The following is a 23,189-nucleotide window of genomic DNA, read 5'->3' as shown; positions in this document are numbered from 1 at the left end:
GTGAATGGATTATTGAGCCCTCATGAAAAAATGAATTTTATAATCTGTACATCTAGAATATTAATTTATATTAATTTATTTCTGCTCAATAATTTTTTTTTTTCTTCAGAGTAAGACAAAAAGAAAGACATAATGGCAAGTATACCAGAAAGAGCTTAGCTAGCTCCCTTGGTTTCGTCTTCGTCATCTTTTTTTTTTTTTTTTTTTTTTTTCATCTGAATGGTTTTTGACGTGCTGGTTTTGGCACATCAGAAATTATTTCAGCTCCAATTTTTTTTTTTTTTAAATCTGGTTTATTTCTGACGTGCAAGCTGTACCACGTCAGAAATTTTTGACGTGCTATTACCAGCACGTTAGAAATTATTTCTGCTCAAAAAAATTTTTATTCTCCATGCAGTAGTATAGGAAAAAAAAAAAAACTGGCACGTCAGAAATTTCTGACGTGTTAAATGTTGGCACGTCACTAAAAAAAAAAGAGCGGGATTTTTAACTTTTTCCCTCTTCTTTTCCCTTTATAATTCTTTTCTTTGGTCCTTTTTCTTTTATTTCCAGACTTAGCTCTCTCTCTCTCTCTCCTCTCTCAATCTCCCTAGCCTCTTATCTCTGCAGCAGATGCAGCCGGCCAGCTCCCTCTAGAGGGAAGAAGAAAGAAGAGAAAAAGAAGAGGAAGAAGAAGAAAAAGAAAAGAAGAAGAGAAGCAGATATGCAAAAAAAAAAAAGACAAAAGAAAAGGAGAAGAGAAAAAGAAGAAGAAGAATAGAAGATATATAAGAAGATAAGAATATTTTTTGGGTTTTTGAAAATTTGTTGAGTTTCACGTTTGGGTTTTTGATTTTTCAGGTTGATTTTTTGATTTTTGATTTTTATTTTTATTTTTAGGGTTTGGGTTTTTGAAAATGGAGGAAAGACGAGAGAGAGTGAGAAAATGGAGAAAAGAAGAGAGGGAGAGAGCTGTGGGGGGGGGGGGGGTAACGAAAATGGAGAAAAGAAGAGAGGGGGAGAGAGCTGGGGGAGAGTTGGTGTAACGCCCTAGATAATTATTAAATTTATTATTAATGTGATAAATTGCACATGAGATGATTTAGAATAATAGATATAATAATAATAATATTTGTGAGATAATAATATAATAGCAATATTGTTTAACGATGATATATTTATGTAATACAAGTTTAAAGTGATAAAGAGATTAACTAATAATAATGTTAGTCTGATAATAAGTCCCAGTGTGGTAAATAATTATATGTATGGGTAAATTGTAGTTGGAATAAATGGTAAGGGTGAAATATGAATTATAGATAGTTGGGGCTTTAAAAATAGAAAGAGAGTTTTTTTTAAAAAAAAAGAAAAATTGCAAAAGGCAAGCTTTATGTTGTGGGGCCCACGTGCAGCAGCCCACCCCCCATCATTTCTTTCTTTCCTTCTTTCTTTCTTTCTCCCTCACCTCCCATTTCACGCACACACACAGCCCCCCTCTTTTTCCCCATTCTCCCATTGTCTCACACTTTCTCCTTCTCACACACACACGGCCTAGCTTGAGAGAGAGAGAACTGCAGTTTGAAAGAGAGAGAGAGAGTGAGGTACTGCAGGCTGTGAGAAAGAAAGAGAAAGAAGAAGGAGAAGAAGAAAGAAGAAAAAGAAAAGAAAAGGAAAGTGACGAATTTGAAGGGGATTTCGGCCATGGGTGCTTGAGAGGTGCATTGCAGTTGAGAAAAGAATCCACCGAAGGGTACTCAAGCGAAAAAGGTAAGTATTTTACTTACTGGGCAAAATGATAGTATGTTTTAAAGTATAAAAGATGTTTTGGATGAATGATTGATGTAAGATGTTTTGTGATTATATGACTATTTAATGATGTTCTTTGAAACGTGTTGGATGAATGTTTGATGTAATGTTTCTATGAGCTTTTATGGGTTTACAAGATAATGTGATGATTATGTTGTTATGAGCATTTTGATGGTTGGCGTAGTTTATAACATGATTCTATGATTTTATGATATGAGTTATGATAGCATATCAGTTCAAGGATTTAGTGACATAAGCATGCATAGCATATGATTGCATGAAAATGATGTTAAAAGAAAGGTAACTAGTCTTACTTTGTAGATGGCCCAAGTAGCGGCAAACAAAGTAAGGTTAGGGACAAATAATGTTAAAGAAAAGGTAACTAGTCTTACTTTGTAGATGTCCCAAGTAGCGGCAAGCAAAGTAAGGCTAGGGACATATGATGTTAAAGAAAAGGTAATTGGCTTTACTTTGTAGATGGCCCAAGTAGCGGCAAGCAAAGTAAGGTTAGGGACAAATAATGTTAAAGAAAAGGTAACTAGTCTTACTTTGTAGATGTCCCAAGTAGCGGCAAGCAAAGTAAGGCTAGGGACAAATGATGTTAAAGAAAAGGTAATTGGCCTTACTTTGTAGATGACCCAAGTAGCGGCAAGCAAAGTAAGGTTAGGGAGAAACGATGTTAAAGGAGAGGTAACTGGTCTTACTTTGTAGATGGCCCAAGTAGCGGCAAGCAAAGTAAGAACGGTCATTGTTTTGTAGATGGCACAAGTAGTGGCAAGCAAAACAAGGATTGGCCTTACTCTGTAGATGGCACAAGTAGGGGCAATCAGAGTAAGGACAGAGACAAATGATGTTAAAGGAAAGGTAACTGGTCTTACTTTGTAGATGGCCTAAGTAGCGACAAGCAAAGTAAGAACGATCATTGTTTTGTAGATGGCACAAGTAGAGGCAAGCAAAACAAGGATTGGCCTTACTCTATAGATGGCACAAGTAGAGGCAAACAGAGTAAGGACAGGGACAAATAGTACACAGAGAAATAAGAAACAAGAATGAAAATGATGAGCCTGAGCTTGCATGGCATATGAATGTTATGATGATGATGATGATATATGATGCTTGCATTGTTGCATATGATGATTTTTATGCTAGACGTATTGGTATGCATACGAGACAAGAGATGGAACCGTGCGTATGTATATCGTTATGGATAGACGATGCATGGTGACTTTCCATATGTTTTATTGTTAAGCTATAAAATATGTAAGTATGTATAAAGTTAGATGGGTTAGTATGCGCATGTTCCGAGAGCGGAAGATCGAGCTTACGTATACTTTCACAACTGATCTAGTATGTTTTCAAATGATGATTATTTTTGAAAGCCTAGTGAGTTCCATACTGCTGAGCGTCTCTATTTTATAGAGATGGCGGGCTCATGAAATCCACCTGCATCATGGGTGGTGGTGATTTCCATGGTGCAGACGATGTTGTTGATGCAGGTACAGGGACCCTAGATGATGATCCAGTGGCTATGTATCTAGGTTACCACGGTGCCTGAGGCCTGGACACATTGGGTGTTTATTTTGTTGGACTAGTTGATAGCCCTTTTTTTTTGTAAAGCATTCACGTATATGCTTAGACATTGTTATTTTGAATATGGCTTGTGTCACATGTGACACTTTTGTATAGCCATTCTTTTGTATGTAAGCTTTAATCACTTAGAGGTATTTGTCAGCTCTAATGTGTTATGTTATGTCTTATGATATTTATATTCCGCTGTAAGGATATGAACTCTGATGAATCATGAACGATGCATATAGCTCTGTGAGACTTATGATATTGTCAATCAGGTTAATGCATGGGTTCGTGGCATACTACGGTATTGCCATGCCACTATGACAATCCGCTTGTTGTGGGTTATTGGTTTTTAAAAGAAAAAATTTTAGTCATGTTTTATTAAGCGGGTCATCACAGCTGGGCCATGAGGGAGAAAATGGAGAAAAGAAGAGAGGGAGAGAGCTGGGGCAAAAACACGGTGGGGTGAAAATAATTAAAATATATATATATATATATATTTTACATGGCGACATAGCCACGTCAAAATTTTTTTGACGTGTCAAAACAGCCACGTCAAAAGGTTTTGACGTGGCGATACTGCCACGTTAAAAAAATTCTTTTTGACATGTTCTCTCCAACACGTCAAAATTTTTTGACGTGTCACTGTAGACACGTCAAAAATCTGGAATTTTTGACACCTACCCTTTTAATCGTTGAAAAACGTCAAAAATCGCACGTCAAAAACTCCTAGTCAAAAATTATCACCATTTTTGTGGTGTAATTTGATCTGAAAAAAAAAAACTAAGAATTATAAAGAATTTGGGTCATATGATGTCAATTATTTTTGTTTCCATAGAAATACTTTAGAAGTTTAACAGAAAATTTTACAAGCTCCCAAGTATCAAGACATTGATATTTTGTGTTGTCAAATGTTGAATTCATTTCTTAAATGATAATCAACTATTTTTCTGTATTTTAAGGAGGACGCATTCACAAATTTCTCAAATGATTTGTGAATACCGGAAAACTGCTTATCGAGTGCCAATGGCAGTTTTGGTATGTTTACTTATTCCTTGTCAGTTCATGTTTTACAAATTCCTAGGTATTGTACAACGGGAATTTGTGTTAGCCCTCCTGATAGCTTGTTGTCTTTATATTGACTATGATTTGGTTATCGACTTATCGTCCCAATAAAACTAATTATTTGGGAGTGGACCATTCATCCTGATTTAGAGGGCATGTATAATTAACGGTGGGAATTCGGGTAATCGGGCAGGCCCGATTAAAACCCGCTAAGACCCGCGACCCAATTACCCAAGACACGAACATGACCCGTTTAGCTAATCGGGTTAATGGGTCTGACACGATTATGACACGAAAAATACCCGGGTAACCCGACACGACCCGTTTAACATTACTGGGTAAGATCGGGTAAACACGACCAAACACGACCCATGCGTTAAACAGGTAATCTGACCCGACCCGACCCGACCCAAAAAATATATAGAAAAGCCATTTGAGCAACCGACATGCTTTGAGAGAGGGAGATAGAGCCGAGAGGGAGAGGGACAGCCGGAGAGGGAGAGAGGAGAGACAGTTCGGTGAGTGGTGACTCTGGTCGCCGGTTTGGGTGGGGGGGAGCTGGCGGATGCAGGGGTTTTTAGATGGGAGAGAGGGAGAGAGAGCCGAGAGGGAGAGCCGAGAGGGAGTGCTGGAGAGGGAGAGAGGAGAGAGAGGCGTCGCCGGCTTGGGTGGGTCGGTGGGGGGGGGGCTGGCGGCCGGCGATTGGTGGGGTAGTGGGCTCGTAAGGGTGAGCGTGAGCGTGAGCTGCGTGAGTCTCTGAGTAGTCGTGTTTAGGTTTAGCTATTTAGGAATTAGGAAATTTTGATTTTAGTATCTGAGTAGTTGGGTTGGGTTGGGTTGGGTTTTTTTTTTATTTATTTAAATAAGTTAACGGGTCTAGTGGGTCACCCAAGACCCGCCAGACCCGTTAACTTAAACGTGTCTGGCGGGTCGACTCGTGGACTCGCCGGGTCAACCCGCCAGACACGAATTTAGCCGGGTCTTAATCGGGTAGACCCGATTAAGACCCGAACCCGATAAGCCCAAACCCAATACCTGCTAACTTCGTGTCGTGTTCGCGAGTCGTGTCAAAATTGCCGGCCCTATGTTTAATGATGCATGCTAATGGTTAGCGTCTTATATGGATGTCTCTCAAGTCTCATGCCTCACTCTCCCATGCATTTTTTTAGATAGGTCCTTGCATTTAGAAACTGAATAGATATTTTTATTGCTTAACATATATTGGACCACTCGGATTTGTCCAGTTTGCTTGCTTTGTAGGTCATCACAGCATAGAGTGCTTGTGGCCTTTCCTTCTATATATTATCCATATTGCAGCCAAGTGTAATTAACAGTAAGGGTGAAAATAATTCCTAATCATTTAATCATGAAACATGTTTTTCATTGGTACCAGTTGTTGAGTGAGCAATTATAACATGAATCTTTTTTACCGCAAGAAAATTTCTCAATGGTTAATATGTTGTTATTGGATATGTGAGTGGAAGTTGCACTCTTCTACTCCATGAGGAGGTATATAGCTGTAGCGCCCCAGATTTTAGATATATTTATTTGATGATGATTATGTAATGGTATTTATTTTTGAGGAATTTATTAGATCATATGATATTGATTTGAGATTATATCTGATTATTTTATTGGGTGATTTAAGAGATATGATAATTGATGACCGATTAATAGAATTCGGAGTATGATTATAATAGTTGGTGATTGATTAAATGAGGACAATAGACAAATTATTTTAAAATGCGAGTTAACCTACAATACTTGCTTATAATCACCTTATCTTTCTCTTTTCTTTTATTATTATTTTTTTACTATTTTTCCCCACATCTTTGCCGACCAACCTACCTAATTCTTATTTTTTTTCTTCTCATTTCCCCATTTTTCTTCACAGCAGTCCCACACCCACTTATTCTCCTACTTTGAATTATTGACTAATGCTTTGTACTATACTTTCTCTCTCTCTTTTCATGAGGCCCTACCCATTTTCTTTTCTTCCTTCTTTCTTCCATTCTTATTTTCTACCAGCACACTAACCCCTCTTCTCCCCCACTTTCCCCAATGCCACTTATTACCACTCATTGCTCCTTACATTTTTCTTCCTTCCTTCTCTTACCACACGGTTTGGACTTTCCTTTTCATTTTCTTGACTTCACCTACTCTCATTTCTTATTACTTAACGGAGAGGAAGAAACAAGAAGATAGAGAGAGGGAGCTTTACGGATGTAAGAAAGAGAAGACAGAGGGAGAAAGAATGTTGCAATAGAGTGAGAGATGGACAGAGAAGCATGAGAAAGAGAAAGCGGGTGAGATGCTGAGGGGGAGAAACAGAGATTTAGAGGATGACCAAAAGAGAAATTCGCAGAATAATAAAAATGGGTTCTTCAAAGGTAAAATTCTTCTTCTTTTAACTATGGGTATTTGATTTTAAGTTGAGTAACGGGTCTTAGATGAGAACCTTTCGATTTAATCAGGATGATATCGGGTGGTTTCACTCTTGAGAATTTTGAATTAGTGTTGGGAGTTGATTCTATATTTTTGGGCTAAGTTATAAGATGTTTTGGGTTGGATTTTAATGGGTTAACTCCCCTAAAGGAGTAGACTGGAGTTAATTGATTTTCGTGAATTGTTATTAATTTAGCTGTGAATAAACAGAGTGGAACAACAAGATATTTTTCAAGATGATTATTTAGCAGTTTAAAGACTGCTCATAGCTTCAGTCTAGAGGTAAGTAAATTCACTACCCCTTCTAAAGTTCTTCATGTCATGCTATTTATACATTCTTGTATCAAACTGTAAATGATTATTTTATTTACCTGTCATAGAGATATGTTGTATGCATGAAGGATTTCTAAAAGAATTATTTAGAAAGTTTCTATTTCTTTAAATGCTTTCTAAGTACAACAAGTTTATATTTAGAAAAGTTTCCATTTTGAGAAAAGAAAGTTGAGAAATGATGATGATTATATGAAAGAAGAATGATGATAAACCCTCCTACATGTTGTCCTAAGATGCATCAAAAGAAGTACAAAGAAAAGTACAAGAAATGAGTTAAATGGTTATGAAATGATGGCACATGTATGGAGGAGAGTATTTTTGGCCCCAAGATAAATAAGGATGAGAGGAGTTCGGTACCAATACTCGGATGGAGGCGAAACTATTGAAGGAGGCTATGCTAAAAGGTGGTATTCCAGAAGGTGGTATTCCATCAACATGACCCTTGAGTGCACCAAGAAAAGAGTTAATTGACGGTTGGGCATGGCTGAGACCACAGTTCAGTGCCATGGTCACAAGGACCCGCAACCCTCGTACACAGGGGTAATAGTGTACATGGGCCCTAGGATAAGAAAATGATATACTATGATGATTTATAATGATGCATTATGATGATGATTTATAAAGATGATTTATGACGATGATCTATTACTAGATGTAATAGTACGTATATGCTACGGGAGATGCAACCGTACATATATGTATTATTATGGCTAGATGTATATTTATTTTTGAAAACAATTTTCAAAATTGAGAACAAGGAGTAAAACTATTTATAGTTGTGGATTTTACTTGCTGGGCCCCTTTGGGCTCATTCAGTTTTATTTCTTGTTTTCAGGTTGAAAGGACGCTGGAATAGGAGGCCAGAATGGGGGCAGGAATAATTATTAATTTTCAACGTCTTTTCATATCAGTTATTGTAATAATATGATATTCCGCAACTAAAGTTTAATGTTTCCTAATTTCGCTTGTAATAAAATCTCTTAAAGAATATTTTATACATTGATCGTATCCTTTAAAATCAAGTACTCTGATAGACCTTATAGATCTTTGCAAAAGCTTTTATTGTAAAAGAAGAAAAGTGGCATACTCAGCTTTAACGGGCTGGGGATGTTACAATAGCTGTTTGAAGAGGACCCTTTTTAAGTAATGTATTTTTCTTGTATTCTTGCTTTTGAATAATGTTATTCTGGAGTTTTTTCTTTCCTGGTTCAAGCGTGTAGTGTTTGCATATGAATTCTCTCTCTCTCTCTCTCTCTCTCTCTTCCAGGCATCACGAAAGCATTACTGCACAAACAAGCATATACGCGGGAAAGAGAATATTAACCCATATGGCTTTTTTGTTATTTTGTTTTTATAAATAAGATTCCTTTCATTTTTCATAACTGAAAATGGTTTTGGAAATTTCCAGCAAGTTGCTTTTGAGTAATCGAGAAGTAGGATGCCCAAAATTTAAGTGAGTTATATCTATTGTCCTATATGCTCTGTTAATCTTGGTTATCTTTGTTTACACCATGATGTATTGCACGTGTCATCTCAATATATATATATATATATATATATATATGCTTTTTTTTTTTGGAAACTTCACTTACCCCCCTATACTTTTGCACTTTTTGCAGACACCCCCCCATTGTTCAAAAACTCTCACTTTGATGTATCCAACTTTCGTTTCCTTTCATTTTGCCCCTTCCGTTATGATTTTCTGTGAAATCTTAACGGAGGGGTGTGAAATTCCAATTTTGCCCTTATTTTTTATTATTATTTTTTTTTTTAATCCTGACCCGTGGGTTTACCGGTGGATCTAACCCACCCGTATTATGACCCACGAGTTTATTTATAAATAAGGGTAAATTTGAAATTTAAAAAAAATTTAGGGGTATAAAGGTCTTTTACTAAATCTACCGTTTCATTTAACTGCAGAAGCTAAAGGTAGGGGGTATTTGGAACAAAACAAAAGTTTGATACACCAAAGTGAGAGTTTTTGAACAATTGGGGGGGGGGGGGGGGTGTTTACAAAAAGCGCGAAAATATAGGGGGGTAAGTGAAGTTTCCCCTTCCCCCCCCCCCCCTCCAATAGCAGCGACCCTATGGTCGCCGCTATTGAGTTTCTATTTTTTAATTCATTAGCGGCAGCTTAGAGGTTGCCGCTAATGAGATAAATAGCGGTGACTCTATGTTGCCGCTAATGACAAATGAATAGCGGCAATTATAGGTCGCCGGTAATGCTGAAGAAATAGCGGCAACCCTGCTAATGATAGAGGAATAGCGGCAACTCCATGTGGCCGCTATTGACTTTTTTCTTTCTTTTTTTTTTTTTTTTTTTTTTTTTTAATTTTCTTATATCATTAACGGCGACATTGTATCGTTGCTAATGACATACAATTAGCGGCAACTTGGTGGTCGCTGCTAATGATATACCCATAGCGGCAACCGTGGAACCATTTTGAACCATTTTTTCCGGCAAAAAAAAAAATTATTAGCGGCGACTTAGAGTGGCCTCTAATGAGTTGTCATTAGCGGCAACCTTGAAAGTCGCCGGTATTTAGCTTTGCCGTCGGCTTACTACCAACCACCAAATAGCGGCCGCGTGCTGCCAGTATTTGTAAATAGCAGCAACTTTATGCTCATTAGCGGCGACTTTGGGTCGCCACTAATGACCATAATTTTTGTAGTGGATGCTGATCTTCACACTCACATACAACATATGCTAGTGGATAAATGTCGTCATTTGCATCCCTCGCAATGGCTGCATGTAGCTTCCCACTGAACTTAGAGCATGTTTGGGTCTGCGGTTACAGACCCAAAAAGCGCTTCTAAGGCAAGAGAAGTCCGTTTGAAAAAAAATAGAGTCGTTTGGGTCAAATATTGTCAAAACGCTTTTGAGGTTTCAAACGCCCAAAACCACGTTTGAGCCAAAGCTGGAAAATGAGGCTTCTCCTCAAACGGACTTCTGGAAGAAAGGCGCGCCGCAGGTTTTCATTTAATGAAATATATGAACGGACAGAAATACACACACCAATTTCAACAAATGACAACCATACCCATACATAAACTTCTCATCCCAAGCAGTTGGATCTGCTCCAGAGCGAGGGGGATCCAAGTTGAGGTTCTTGCTTTGTATGTAAAATCTGGGTTTGAGGGCCTTTCATATAGAGATCTGAAGTTTTCAAGATGTAAGAAAGAAATCTCAAAAAAGAGAATTAGAAAAAATAGAGAAAAAAAATATAGTTGAAGATGGTATGTTAGGGAGACCTGCAGAAAAGAGACTTAAAGAAAAAATAGAGAGAAAAATACAGCCGAAAATGGCATGTGAGGAAGACCTGCAGATGGCGTGTGAGGAGGAAAAATATAGACGAAGATGGCATATAAGGGGGTGTTTCCCCACTGCAACAGAGGTGTGCTCTTGGGGGGGGGGGGGGGGAGGGGGACATGTTCAAGCCAGCACATGCCATGTGCAGTGTGCAGCAGGCATGCATAGATTCATTTAATTCTTTTTTATTATTATTATTATTTACTCTCTTTTTTTTGTGTATTTTTTATGTTTATATCAAGGAGTATCACGTCGGTTCTGCCAAAAACTCACACCCTACAATAAGGACAAATACCCACAATCTCTCCTCCCAATGAAACACTCATCCCAAAAATTTCAACACATCACTTTTATCTCTCTCTTTACATACCAACAAAAGGGTCTCTCTGTCTCTCTCGTTACATACCAACAAAAGGGTTATAGTTTCATGAAAAATAAAGGAACTAATTTTAATCACTTAACATTCTACAAGTTATTAATTTTCATTCGGTTTACATATTTATTTTGTATTATTTATTTACTTCTTTTTTGATGAAGAGGAAAATAAAAATGATGTTTTGAATGATCATATATTCTTATTTTAATGATGCAAGCGTGTTTATTATTTTTAATAACATTAAATGTCCTTTATGATCATTTTTGCAACGAAGAGCACTTTTTTAGTTTTTGTTATCAAACATCAATAACTTCTCAAAAAGCACTTCAGACATGTAGTTACCAAACATGTAACAATTTTTCAGTAGAAGCGCTTTTGACAAAAGCTCACAGACAAAAGCTCTACATCCAAAAGTTTTATTTCCCACCGCAATACCAAACAGGCTTTTACTCTTCAAGAAGCAAGCATCGACACAAATCATGGGTCTACACGCCTCCAAAAGGCCCCTCTTCCAGGCTACCAATGACACATACATTCGTTGGAAGAATCTACCATCCCGTTGTATATAAGCTGATGTGCCAGGATTCCAATTTCTTAATGCATTTGCATACTCTCGCACATGTTTATATTGTTCACCTTTTTTCTTGTCAAAATACCCAATGCCATCCTCTTTGCTCGGTGACAAGACAATAAAGTCATATCGACATTGTAATCTCTTCTGATCATTTCCTCCAATGCAATTGCTCTAAAATTTGGTTCGTCCCGAAAGATGTCCGAATATCGGTTTGCAACCCACTTGATTGATGCCTTCTTGTTATAGTAGTGAGTCCCACAATTGTGCTCTTTAATGTAACTCTTGATTTGGAAACAGTCTCTCTTATATGAGCACGATGCATGTATTCTCCATCCACAAGTTCTCTTGCAAATGGCGGTAATTCTTGTTTTCTCATTGCGCACGTAGGTGTAGTCAAAAGAATTTTGAACAGCAAAAAGTTGCAATGCATCCTTAAACTGGTTGGGGTCAACAAACTCCTGCCCAATATATAGTTCTACTACCTCTATCAAGTCAGCCTTTGGCATCCACTGAGGATACTTCCTCCTAACACGTCTCGGTGACCCTTCACTCACATCATCACTATTTATGCTCGAGATGCCACCATCACTATTGCTATCATCTTCATCCGGCTCGTTTGAAATATCCCAAACATTCGTAGATGTCTCTATTTCATACCACGACTAAAACCATTTCATTGTCTCCTTCTTAGTTTGACTGATACGTGCTTCATCATTTTCTAAGAAAATGTCTTCTTTCTCACTATCCGTTACTTCAAAGTCACTCAAGTCAAACGTATGCTCTCCCCCCTTAATGTGAATTCGTTTTTTAGGCCTACCTCTTCGTTTTGCAGCCTAATGCTCTTCTGGATGCTCTTGCACATGTTCTTGTGGAGGCTCTTCTGCAGGCTCTTCCATATAAACTTGTGCAGGTAAATGAGAAATCATCATCACTAGAGACCTGACTTGAATTGGAATTTCTATAGGATCAGTCACAAATACATGCAATATATTTGTCTTCCCACTAGCCAATTCTTTGAGTATATTCATGATGTCTTTGTCGTTAGTAAATCCACATATGTAGTCATTGGTTTCATCGTCAAACTTGTAGTACAACATCAACCTTGATATGTCCTCATAGTTGTACTCCAAGTAATCCTCCAATATGTTCATTATATCCTAATAACATAGCATGTCTGCATCCAAACCTTCTATAGTTATCACATCACCTCCCACATATTCCAAATCTGGTTCACTAAAAGATCCATGATGGTGAATGAAAAGATCAACAATAGATGCAACCATTTTTATACATTGGCAATAAACGGGTATTTTAGCCATTTCAGTAACTGGACTCTTACATACAAGTTAAACCCTAGGAACCCTAAAACAGTAAATTAAACATTCAATATAATACAAACAAGAATAAAAAACTTTATACTGTTCAGTCTACCACAAATGGTCCTAACACATGCATGCAGTAGGCCCATTGAATAAATTACTCATAAAAGTTGTTAGGCAGAATTCCAAAATTCAAAATAATACAAACAAGAATAAAAAACTTTACATGCAGAAAACAACAAAAGTTCTTAACACATGCAGTATGACCATTGAATAAAGTATTTCTTAATAGAACACACATTGAATAAAGTAGGCATAAAAGTTGAATATCAATCAATGTGTCCACCAACCAAACAACAATCCAAAAAAGTATTCATTGTTAAGCAACCCCAAAACAACAATCCAATAACACGTGCAGTAGAGGCCCTACCAACAATTTAAATACATGTGTAGTAATTCACTATTTAACTGGAAACCAGTAAAAGCAACCCAAAATAACATATCACGAGTTAGGGTATGCAGATGGGCTCGTTAATCTGTCACCAGAGAGTGGGGTTCGTCGGAGAAGGTTGGTGCGGTGGTTGGACCGTGGAAGAACGGTAGGTCTGTTAAAGAAGATGAGTTCGTCGGTCAGACTAAGGAGTTGGCATTCGTCAGGGATTTGGGGTTCGTTGGAGAACGGGAGGACACTGGGTGGTGTTGGGTTGGGCGGAGGCTAGGGTTTAGGTGAAAACTAGCTGCTTTTTGTTTGGAAATTTCTCTCTTTTCAATCGTGTTGATTTAGTTGTTTTATGTTAAACCCTTAATCAATCTAATTGTTTGTTAAACTCTTTTAATAAATAAGCCCCTAGCATTTAAAATTTGTATCTGTTTATTTATTTATTTTTTTAATTAGGTGGCATATTACTATACAATCATCATTGATGACATGGAACTTATGCTAGGTGTCAGCTTTTAATTAGTCCACATGGAATTTCGTTAGGTCAACTAACAGTCAATGAACGGAAGAACGAATTTGATCTTTTATCAAAACCACAAGGACCTCATGTGATACAAAATAAACCCTATTGGGGAAAAAAATTAAAAAGTGAAACCCTAGGGGGGTATTTAGTATTTAACCCTATATATATATGTGTGTGTGTGTGTGTGTGATTTTAACAATTACTGATCATTATTATTAGTTTTTTTGCTACCGTGTAGCCTAAATGATGTAAAATTGCTTGTTTGGTTCATAAAATGCGTATTCTATTAGGAAAAGAAATAGTTATTACTGTGAATAAAAGAGTATGAAATTGAATAACTATTCATATTCCTTAGTTTGGTAACAACACGCATGCTTTAATTGGAATTGAATCAAAATTACTAAAAGCCCTATGCCTTTTTTTTCCAACTCATATTAAAAATAAAATAAAATAAAATAAATTTGGTGGCCGGCCACCCCAGATAAGCTTTGGGGTGGCTGTGTGGCCACCCAAAAGGCAAATCAGGGATGGCCAAGCCACGGGGTGACTGAGGCCACCCTATAGGACCCACGGGGGTGGCTGCGACCACCCCATAGGACCCTCGAGGGTGGCGGCGACCACCCCCGACGCCCTCAGGGGTGGCCGCACCACCCCCGAACACATCGGGGGTGGTCCCCCAAGGCGTCCGGTGGTGGTACGGCCAGCCCAGCCTCTTCTATGGGTGGCCGACCACCACAATTGGTGATCGGCCACCCACTTTATTTATTTATTTTTTTTTTTTTTAAGTTTGTTGTTTTTTTATTTTTTTTAAGTCTAAAATAAAAAAAAATATATAATATGGGTAATTTTGGAAAATTTATTTAATTACAACATGAATAGCTATTCCTCTCATTTTTAAGAGGAATATGCAGTGGCAGAGCCACGTGGTACCTTGGGGGTGCCACGACACCCCCAAGGATTTAATTTTTTATTTTTTTTTATTTATTTTTTTATTTTTTTTTTTTTTTTTTTTTTTAACTCATGGCACCCTCAAACTTAACACACATCACATGTTTGATGTAATATCTCAATGATGTGTAGTTAGTCAAATTTCCCTTATTTTTCTTGGAGTGATTATGGCTAGAGACCGTAAAGTGCAGTTCTAAACACTTTTTTTTTTTTTTTTTGTATTTCTATCTTTTTGATATAATGTCGACATGTTACATTTTTAATATATCAATTTCAGCACATATTTATGAACTTTTATAGATATTTTTTGTGATTCATATATTGTGTGAATTACCAAATTTTTAGGGTGAAGAAAATTTTTAGGACGCAAAAAAAAATTTTAACGGCCCTCCTAATATAAAATAGCTGGCTCCGCCACTGGAATATGAGATAGGTTATTCCCATGAAAATTCCTAGGAATAGACCCCTACCAAACAAAATAATGATTATTCCATAAGAATAACCATTATATTTCAGGGATTTATTCCGTAAACCAAACGAGCCCTAAATAAATTCCAAAAAAGGGTTGGAAAATCAGCTCTCTCGGGTACAGGATCTAGGCCCTCTAGGGGCTTTTCTTGTCATGGTTCAAGTCCAACAAGGTTTAAGAGATATGTGTACGAACCAACTATTATAAATTGGCCATCATTTTACGAGCAAAGGCCCATATCTCTCATGTTTAAATAAAGTGGCGTGGCGGCTCAGCATATTCATCACGGGTCCCACAGTCATCACAGCCGTTGGATCAACTAGATCTGCTTCTATACATCAAAAGCGCCGTTCGAATTTCAAAAGCCACCCCCAACATAGTATTAGTCGACCGTTGGGTAGAAAACGACAAGAAAAGAAGAAGAAGAAGAAGAAGACGAAGGAGCGAAGCAAAAGCACACAAAGTGCCCACAAACGAAGACACCACCGTATGATGATGATGACGAGACGCCATGGCTGGCAACGCCCTCTCCACTCTCTACAGGTCAAGTTTCTTTCTATCACTTTCAACTTCTGGGTGAGTATATTTGTGAATGATGATTTCCTAGCTCTCAAATTGAGATTTATGTTTTTCCCTCTGAGCTAATTACTGCAGATAGTGGGAATGGCAGTTTACTGTTTTCTGGTTGTAGCCTTCTACGCTTTCCTGGGTCTTTTCCTAGGAAACAGAACAGCCGAGATCACGGTCACCACGCTATTTTCCTTTGCGGTAAGACTTGAAGTCTGCCATAGAATTTTTGATTGCCTTTTTCACATTGAAATTGAGCTCTTATTTGTTTAGTCTCAAACTTTTTCTTCAGGCCCTCTCTGTCATGTTTCTGTTTATAAGGTGTACGGCCATCGACCCAACTGACAAAACCAGCTTTAGGAAGAAGAAAAGAGCCAAATCTAAGAGTGGATTGGTGAAGCTGAAATATGGGTTTATAATGGGTCAGATAGTTGTGAGGTTTTTAAGGAGGGTAGAAAGGAAGATCCTTAGGACTTTTATAAGGAGGCAGTATTTGGATCCATGGAAGACCAGTGCTCAAATGGACCCCTTGCTTCCATTTCCCTTTGTCATCAAGGATGATGCTATAGCACCCCATCTGAAAGAGGATGACATCTCATTCTGCTCACTATGCGATTTTGAGGTAAGCTCAGAGTTGTTAAATTTCCTATCACAGGCAGAGCTATTGGACATAATATTCGTTTTACATTCATTGCTAAATAAGACTCGATTGATTTAGTTGTGTGTCAGATTTTATTTTATTTTTTTGATGAATAAGTTATGAGTGTCAGATTCTAAGAGTGCTATGTGAATACTTTTAGAGTCATCCAAAGCATTCCGTTATTGGACCCTCATTTTGCAGGTAAAAAAGCACAGCAAGCATTGCAGGACCTGCAACCGGTGTGTTGAAGGGTTTGATCACCATTGCAGGGTAAAACTGTTTGGAATGTTTATCCTAGTTGAACTTTTTTCCCTTCTTTGAGTGTTGTTGCCTTTTGGGTATGATTTACGAGGCCATCTACGTAATTGATGCAATACAATCGGTTGTTGATTTTTTTTTCTCCTTTCCTTTTTTTTTTTCAGTGGCTAAACAACTGTGTTGGGAAAAGGAATTACACAACCTTCATTCTTCTAATGATCTTCGTCTTGTTGATGGTCAGTTATTTTGTATCTTTCTGTTCTTCAAGAGTTGAGACTTCCTAAAAAGAACATTAAATAGGTGTACCATTTAGTTGTTTCCCATGCCAACCATGTTGTTGTCTGCTACAGCTAATCATAGAAGGAGGAACTGCCCTTGCTATATTCATCAGGTGCTTTGCAGATAAAAAGGGAATTGAGAAGGAGTTGTTGAGGAAGCTCTATATTCATTTCCCTAGAGAGGTTCTTGCCACAATATCGGTAATATAAAGTTGACTTCTGCATTAATGTTTCATTGCGATAATTCGGATGCAAATTCCCTTCTCATTATTTTACATTTACTGAAATTTGAAATGCCACAGGTACTTCTGTTTCTAACGACAGCATATGGTTCAGCAGCACTAGGACAACTTTTCTTCTTTCATGTGGTTCTCATTCGGAAGGTAATTGGCTATAAAATCATTTGTTTTTGGTGAGGTCTAATACAGAAAGGTGGAAATTGTGGCTAAGAACTATTTGTTTTATACATTCCATGAAATTCCTTCTCTAATTGTCGGTGTTCAATATATGTTCTTTTTTAAAAAAGATATATATATATATATATATATTATCTTACCATAATAGTCTTTGATTTAAATTAATTAATGAAACATAACCATATATAAACACTATATATGGGGCGGCTAGGGTTTTTATCTCTAGGGTTTATTTAAAAATAAATAAATTATCGTTAAACATAGTAGTGCTAAATTAGTGGGATTTGATCCATTTAATTAAGTTGACATGGGCTTGCCTAAGGGTTAACCTAGGACTAGGGTAGGGATGTACACGCTCGTACTTACGAAAAATGATTTACGCTACACTTTTATCTTACTTTATTGATGTGACATCACCAATCAGCTTGTGTTAATATATATATATATATATATATATATATATATATATATATTAAAATTAAAAGGCAGATTGACAGTGTCACGTCAACAAAGCAAAATAAAAATAAGATAAAAATGTGGTGTATAACATTACTCATTTATATATATATATATATATATATAGGGATGTCAAACTTTTGGTACATGAAAGAAACATACACCATAATTGTTACATAAGACTTGGTTTAGTAGTGCCAAAGTGTCACTCCCTTTCCTAATTAACAGAAAACTTCTGTTAATAATCCTCGAGTCCAAACAGGAGCTGAAAATAAAACACTCCCTTGAAGAGAAATAAATTGCAAGCTTCTGATCATCATTCAACACTGTTTGAACGCAGACACACAATCAATTGCATGGTTTAATCTTTGCCTTCCCTGTGCTTTAAATGTATTTGCTGATATTATTCAGCACTAATGCTCTTTCTCGCTAAAAACTTTTGCTTTTTTTTTTTTGACTTCCTTCTACAGTCTTACTAGTATATATTTCTGCAGGGAATGAGAACTTACGACTACATCTTGGCAATGAAAGAGGAGAACCAATCTATGGAACTAGATCCTTTTGATGATTCTGATATATCGTCTGATGAAAGCACTGATTTTGATTCACCTGAAAAACCATCATTTGTATCACGGTTTGTATGCAAAGGACGCAGGGGAAATCAGGTAAGGCTTAGCGTTAAGACACTCTACCTTTATTTTTGTATCTTCTGAAGCCATAAGTCCATCATGGATACTTCTTCCTGTTGATTTCCAGAACCCGCCAAGGTTGTCCATAAGGATTGATAGAGATCCCGAGCCATCTACATCTTCCAAGAAACAAGGCTTCCGCGTAAGCATTGACCCATGGAAACTGGTAAAGTTGAGCAGAGAAAAAGCTCTAATAGCAGCTGAGAAGGCCAGAGAAAGGCTCATGAAACAGAAGCCAACGGCGGAACATGATTCATTAAAGCCACTACCTCTGGAGACTAAATCCGGACCACTGATGAACACAGACAGAAATTTGTCCAATGCAGGAACTGGCTCAACACCTCTAATTTTAAAAGGAAGGCATCCAGCCTCACCCGGGAGTTTTTCAAGCCCAAGAAGGCGATTTTCTGGATCTCCAACCATGTTCTCTGGCATTGTGGCATCACCAAAGCAAAAGTACAGAGGCAATTTCGACTTGAAGTTAACAGAGGTGTCCAGGGAACTTGAAAACTACATTTCAAGGCAGGTTTTGTGTTCTGTTATCAAGAAGGATGGAAGTGAAGCATCTCCTAGATAGGCGTCATGTTTAAAGACTTTGGATTCTCAGCCTTTGAGAAAGAATTATTTGTTGGTTGTGTGTGTTCTTGATGGACATCATAACAGTGAAATTCAAATTAATTCATTACCTCACATTTGTATTTTAACAGTTACTGTTACAAACTATATATGAATTCTTTGAGGCTGAGAAATTCATGAACTATTTAAACTATGCCCACTCAGATTAGTTTTCAAGCTTCCATACTCATTCCTTAGGTAGGTGTAATATGCTCCATTGTCCCAATGGCCTTTTTTATCTTTTTGTTTCTTGGCCTTGTTTTTTTAAGGGATTGTGTAAATGGCTCTCTTAAATGAAAACAGCCCTTGGTTTTGCATCCTCTTCGCATTCAGCAATGAAAAATCCTTCCTTTCTCAATCAAGGGATGTTACTTAAGAAAATTACCTATGGAGACCTCTTATGTGCTGCAATTTCCTCATTAATTCAGTCCATAAAACAACATATTGACAATGATAATAGTGGGAGAAAAGTATCTACATAAAGATAGTCTTTGCATTTTTTTTTTTTTGTTCTCACAAAAGTTTGAGAGATTATCTGAAGACCATATATGACTAGAAAATCTGAAAGAAAAAATATATACTGAAAACAAATTCATTCTATTTCCAATTATCTGATAAATCACTCACTTATTTTTTGCTGCACACAAAGTTACAAGAAACAATCATCTCTCTGTACTCCTCTCAAAAGCAAACAGCCGCAGATCAGCAACTCCACTCATCTTCCTATTTCAGGCGATCATTTCATCAGAGCAAGGCAGTAGTTGTGTTTATGAAATGGCAAGAATCAAATTTTCAACATATATTGGACATTCACATAAGGCGGTTCTACAACCGAGGAAATGCTATACTTCCCTTATTTACCAAGACAGAAACCAAGCACCTTTCTTCTGATTAATTGAACTCCGCAAGTGATTTGATAGATGGTAACAATCTGAGTAATTCTGAGGAGAGAGTTTCTCTCCGAGTGACTCACAAGTTTCTGGGTATACTAAGTCAGAATACCCTTGAATATAAGAACAGTTCCATGGAGATTCTGAAGTTACATTAAGGGTAATGTTGGATAGGCAAATATTGAGAAACGTGTCCCCTTCTATACCCTCAAGGAAGCCTGCATATTTAATATTCTCCCCTACAACATTTTCGACAGTTATCCTTTCTATTGTAGGGAGAGCCTTTGGGTCATAAAACTCATCCGGGTGCTCCCCATAGTGACCGATGAATCTTATAGCTATATCTACATTGGCCAAAGTCACATTTGATATGTAGATATCTCTTACATAACCACCCCTTCCAGAAGATGTCTTTATTACGATACCCACACTTGAATTGACGAATCGAAGGTTTTCTGCATGAACCTCTGATACACCTCCAGACATCTCACTGCCAATTGCAATCCCTGCACTTTGAGTCTCTCCAATTATCCTGCGAATGATAATGTTTGTACTTGGACGAGCATATGCAATGCCATACTCATCCCACCCACTTTTGATGGCAATCAGGTCATCTCCAGTGCTAATATAACAGTCTTCAATGCAAACAGTATGAGAGGAGTCTGAACACAATTGAAGTATGGGTGAGAACACTATCCATTGTTCACAAGAAGTTACTGAACTTGAATAGAGACTTTTGGAAGTTGATGCTAGGTTTCAGCAATTGAAGTAATATATTCAAGTTAATATAAATATGACACTTGGCAATTCTGAAATGAAAATTCACATAAATGACATGCAGGAAACTACGGCATCTAATTACTAGAGGATTATCACCTTTGCATAGCCCTAGGCAAACTGACATCTTCTAACTAAATTTTGGTACATAATGCAAACGTTAAACTGAGGACTCCTGTAAGCTCATGAAGAAAGAAAGTGTCCCATTCTTTGCTTCATTAAAATTCTATGTCAAGAACTGGAACATCACCTTTTTCAGGGTTTAAAGAAAAGGAAGGTTTATTAGACAAGACTACATGTTTGGAATATGCAATTCCAGAGAGAATATCTGTCATTTACCATTCAAATAGAAAGGAAGAAATTTCGTTCAAGAGGGGTAGAACTCACCTGGATCTATCCCATCTGTGTTTGGTGAATCATGAGGAGCAAGGATTGTGACATTCTGGACAGTAACATGGCTGTTCATCCAGAAAACAAGTCTCAACTCTCCCCCTATTTCATAAAAGCTTCACTTTTGCACAGTTTTAAAATGGCAATTTAAACAGTTGAATCCAATAAACAAGGGAGCAACATGCAATTGACTCCTTCTGAAGAGGACAAACCTGCAATATACAGGATGAATGGTCCAAAATGGTGAATTCAAGAAGGTTAGGTTTGAGATGACAACCCCAGTTGAGTTCATCAACTCAACCAAATGGGGCCGTGTATTGTTCAGGTTTCCAGTCCTAAACCACTTCCACCAGATGTCACCTTGGCCATCAATGGTTCCATTATCACCTACATGAAGAGATTAAAGGCATAAAGAAAACAAAAACAAAACAAAACAAAAAAAAAAAAACACATATGAAAAACGATTCTCAACTTATATCACCAACCTGTTATGATAACATCAGTCAAATTGCGTCCATAAATGAGGCTTCGATGCCTTCCACCTGGCAACTCCCTTCCTCGGCCATATGATGGTAGAGGTTCATTGACCGGCCAATCATCAGAGTTCTGTACCAATGCAGCATAACCTATTTAGTATTGTGTGCTTTGATGTCATAGATGTTGTTTTACAAGGTGAAAACAGATAGCCAACACTGGCCTATTGGATGGAGGTCAATAAATATTTTCTACATGGACTAGCGGCAGAGCATTGATGATCCCAGATTAGCAATTGCATTACTAAAATAGCAAATCTATTCCACAAAATGTCGATTTTGCTTGTGAGTCGGTTAAAACAAACTTCTCTGGAGTGAATATTAGTAATATAACCATCGTGAGTAACTCCATACTATCCCACATAGTGAATTTCATGCCTCAGATTAATAGCAAACAGGTCATTTAAATTAAAGCAAAAGCCACTCGCTTGCATTTTTTTTTTTTTTTTTTTCCAATTTAACATTCATATTTACATGCTTTTCTGCCAAGGGGTGAAGATGAAGGCTTACTGTTGATCCAAGAATTACTGCATCCTTATCTAACCACAGAGTAAGATGACTTATGAGATCGAAGCTTCCTGTCAACCACCGGCCTGCTGGGACAAAAAGTTTGGCCCCACCCTTGTCAGCAAATGAATTGAGATAGAAGATGGCATTCTGAAACGCTTTTGTGTTGAGAGTGACCCCATCTCCAACCGCGCCAAATTCGGTAATCGAGACACTGTGAGGTCGAAGTTCCCCAGAGTTTGTCAGTTTGCAATGTGCGCTGCCTCTGGCACCCCATGGAGCATCACTGAACACGGCAACTACCAGAAGCACACCCACCAGCTGAAAGGAAAAGTTGAACATTGATTATTATTAAACAGAAGATTACTTGTGAGATCTGGGTGTGACTGTTTAAGTAGCTTCCTTTGTTCTCTGACTTTAAATATCCCAAAGATCAGATAAAGGACAAAAGAAAGGAAAGAAAATGAACTACAATGTGAAATGGAAATAAACAGTTAAAAGGGGAAGGAGACTAAGAGTCCATCAGATCCTAACAATTTTTGAATTAAAGTTTATACTTAATTAGTGGCTGAAACAAGATGGATTCAAGTGGCCCTTTCAAGATTTCTCCCGAAAAAATCTTTCTTTAGATCATAACAATGGGTGTTTTACTAGAGATAAAGCGGGAACTAGACAGTAACCTCAAGCAGAGAAAGTAGAGAAACAGAGTTAGAACAAGGAAACCAAGAAACTAACAGAGTAAGCAATGATCCGACTACTCACAATAAAATCTCTCTTCATATGACTGAGATCTGCTGTTTCCCCTTCAGCCCCAAGCAGCAAAAGATAACCGAATTCTCCTTGCTGACCAAAAAGCAAACAAAAGAAATTAAGCCCGAGAAGGAGGAGGAGAAGGTGGTGTTGGCTTTTGTTGATCAAGATGCAAGTGTGATTAGATGGGTCATAGAGAGAGAGCCACAACCACCACCCGCATCAAAATCATTGACAGTGACCGTTGCTGCCCGCCAAAAATTAA

At 37.5% G+C, this 23,189-nt stretch overlaps 2 protein-coding genes across 3 annotated transcripts; one reads left to right on the top strand and one right to left on the bottom strand.

Annotated features, from left to right (window-relative positions):
* Window positions 1–15,455: 15,455 nt before the first annotated feature.
* LOC132168858 (DHHC-type zinc finger family protein) lies at window positions 15,456–19,504 on the top strand. The gene is made up of 9 exons (XM_059579924.2): window positions 15,456–15,701; window positions 15,813–15,926; window positions 16,018–16,347; window positions 16,567–16,635; window positions 16,788–16,859; window positions 16,974–17,102; window positions 17,204–17,284; window positions 18,268–18,438; window positions 18,530–19,504. Exons 1-9 carry the CDS (start codon window positions 15,648–15,650, stop codon window positions 19,037–19,039), a joined length of 1,530 nt encoding a protein of 509 aa, XP_059435907.1. The 5' UTR covers window positions 15,456–15,647; the 3' UTR covers window positions 19,040–19,504.
* Window positions 19,505–19,653: 149 nt separating this feature from the next.
* Window positions 19,654–23,045, bottom strand: LOC132168860 (Pectin lyase-like superfamily protein). 2 transcript variants are annotated; one of them, XM_059579925.2, is made up of 6 exons: window positions 22,937–23,045; window positions 22,178–22,495; window positions 21,620–21,740; window positions 21,347–21,521; window positions 21,132–21,250; window positions 19,654–20,629 (listed from the first exon to the last, which is right to left on the bottom strand). In XM_059579925.2, exons 1-6 carry the CDS (start codon window positions 22,952–22,954, stop codon window positions 19,935–19,937), a joined length of 1,446 nt encoding a protein of 481 aa, XP_059435908.2. In that variant the 5' UTR covers window positions 22,955–23,045; the 3' UTR covers window positions 19,654–19,934. The 2 variants fall into 2 exon arrangements, with proteins under 2 accessions (XP_059435908.2, XP_059435909.2); XM_059579926.2 differs by having other exon boundaries at window positions 21,132–21,202.
* Window positions 23,046–23,189: the final 144 nt, after the last annotated feature.

Source organism: Corylus avellana, chromosome 1 (genome assembly GCF_965113065.1).
Source record: "Corylus avellana chromosome 1, dhCorAvel1.hap1.2, whole genome shotgun sequence".
NCBI classification, from domain to species: Eukaryota; Viridiplantae; Streptophyta; class Magnoliopsida; order Fagales; family Betulaceae; genus Corylus; species Corylus avellana.
Note: the sequence above shows the minus strand (reverse complement) of the source record. Positions and strands in the feature narration are given on the sequence as shown.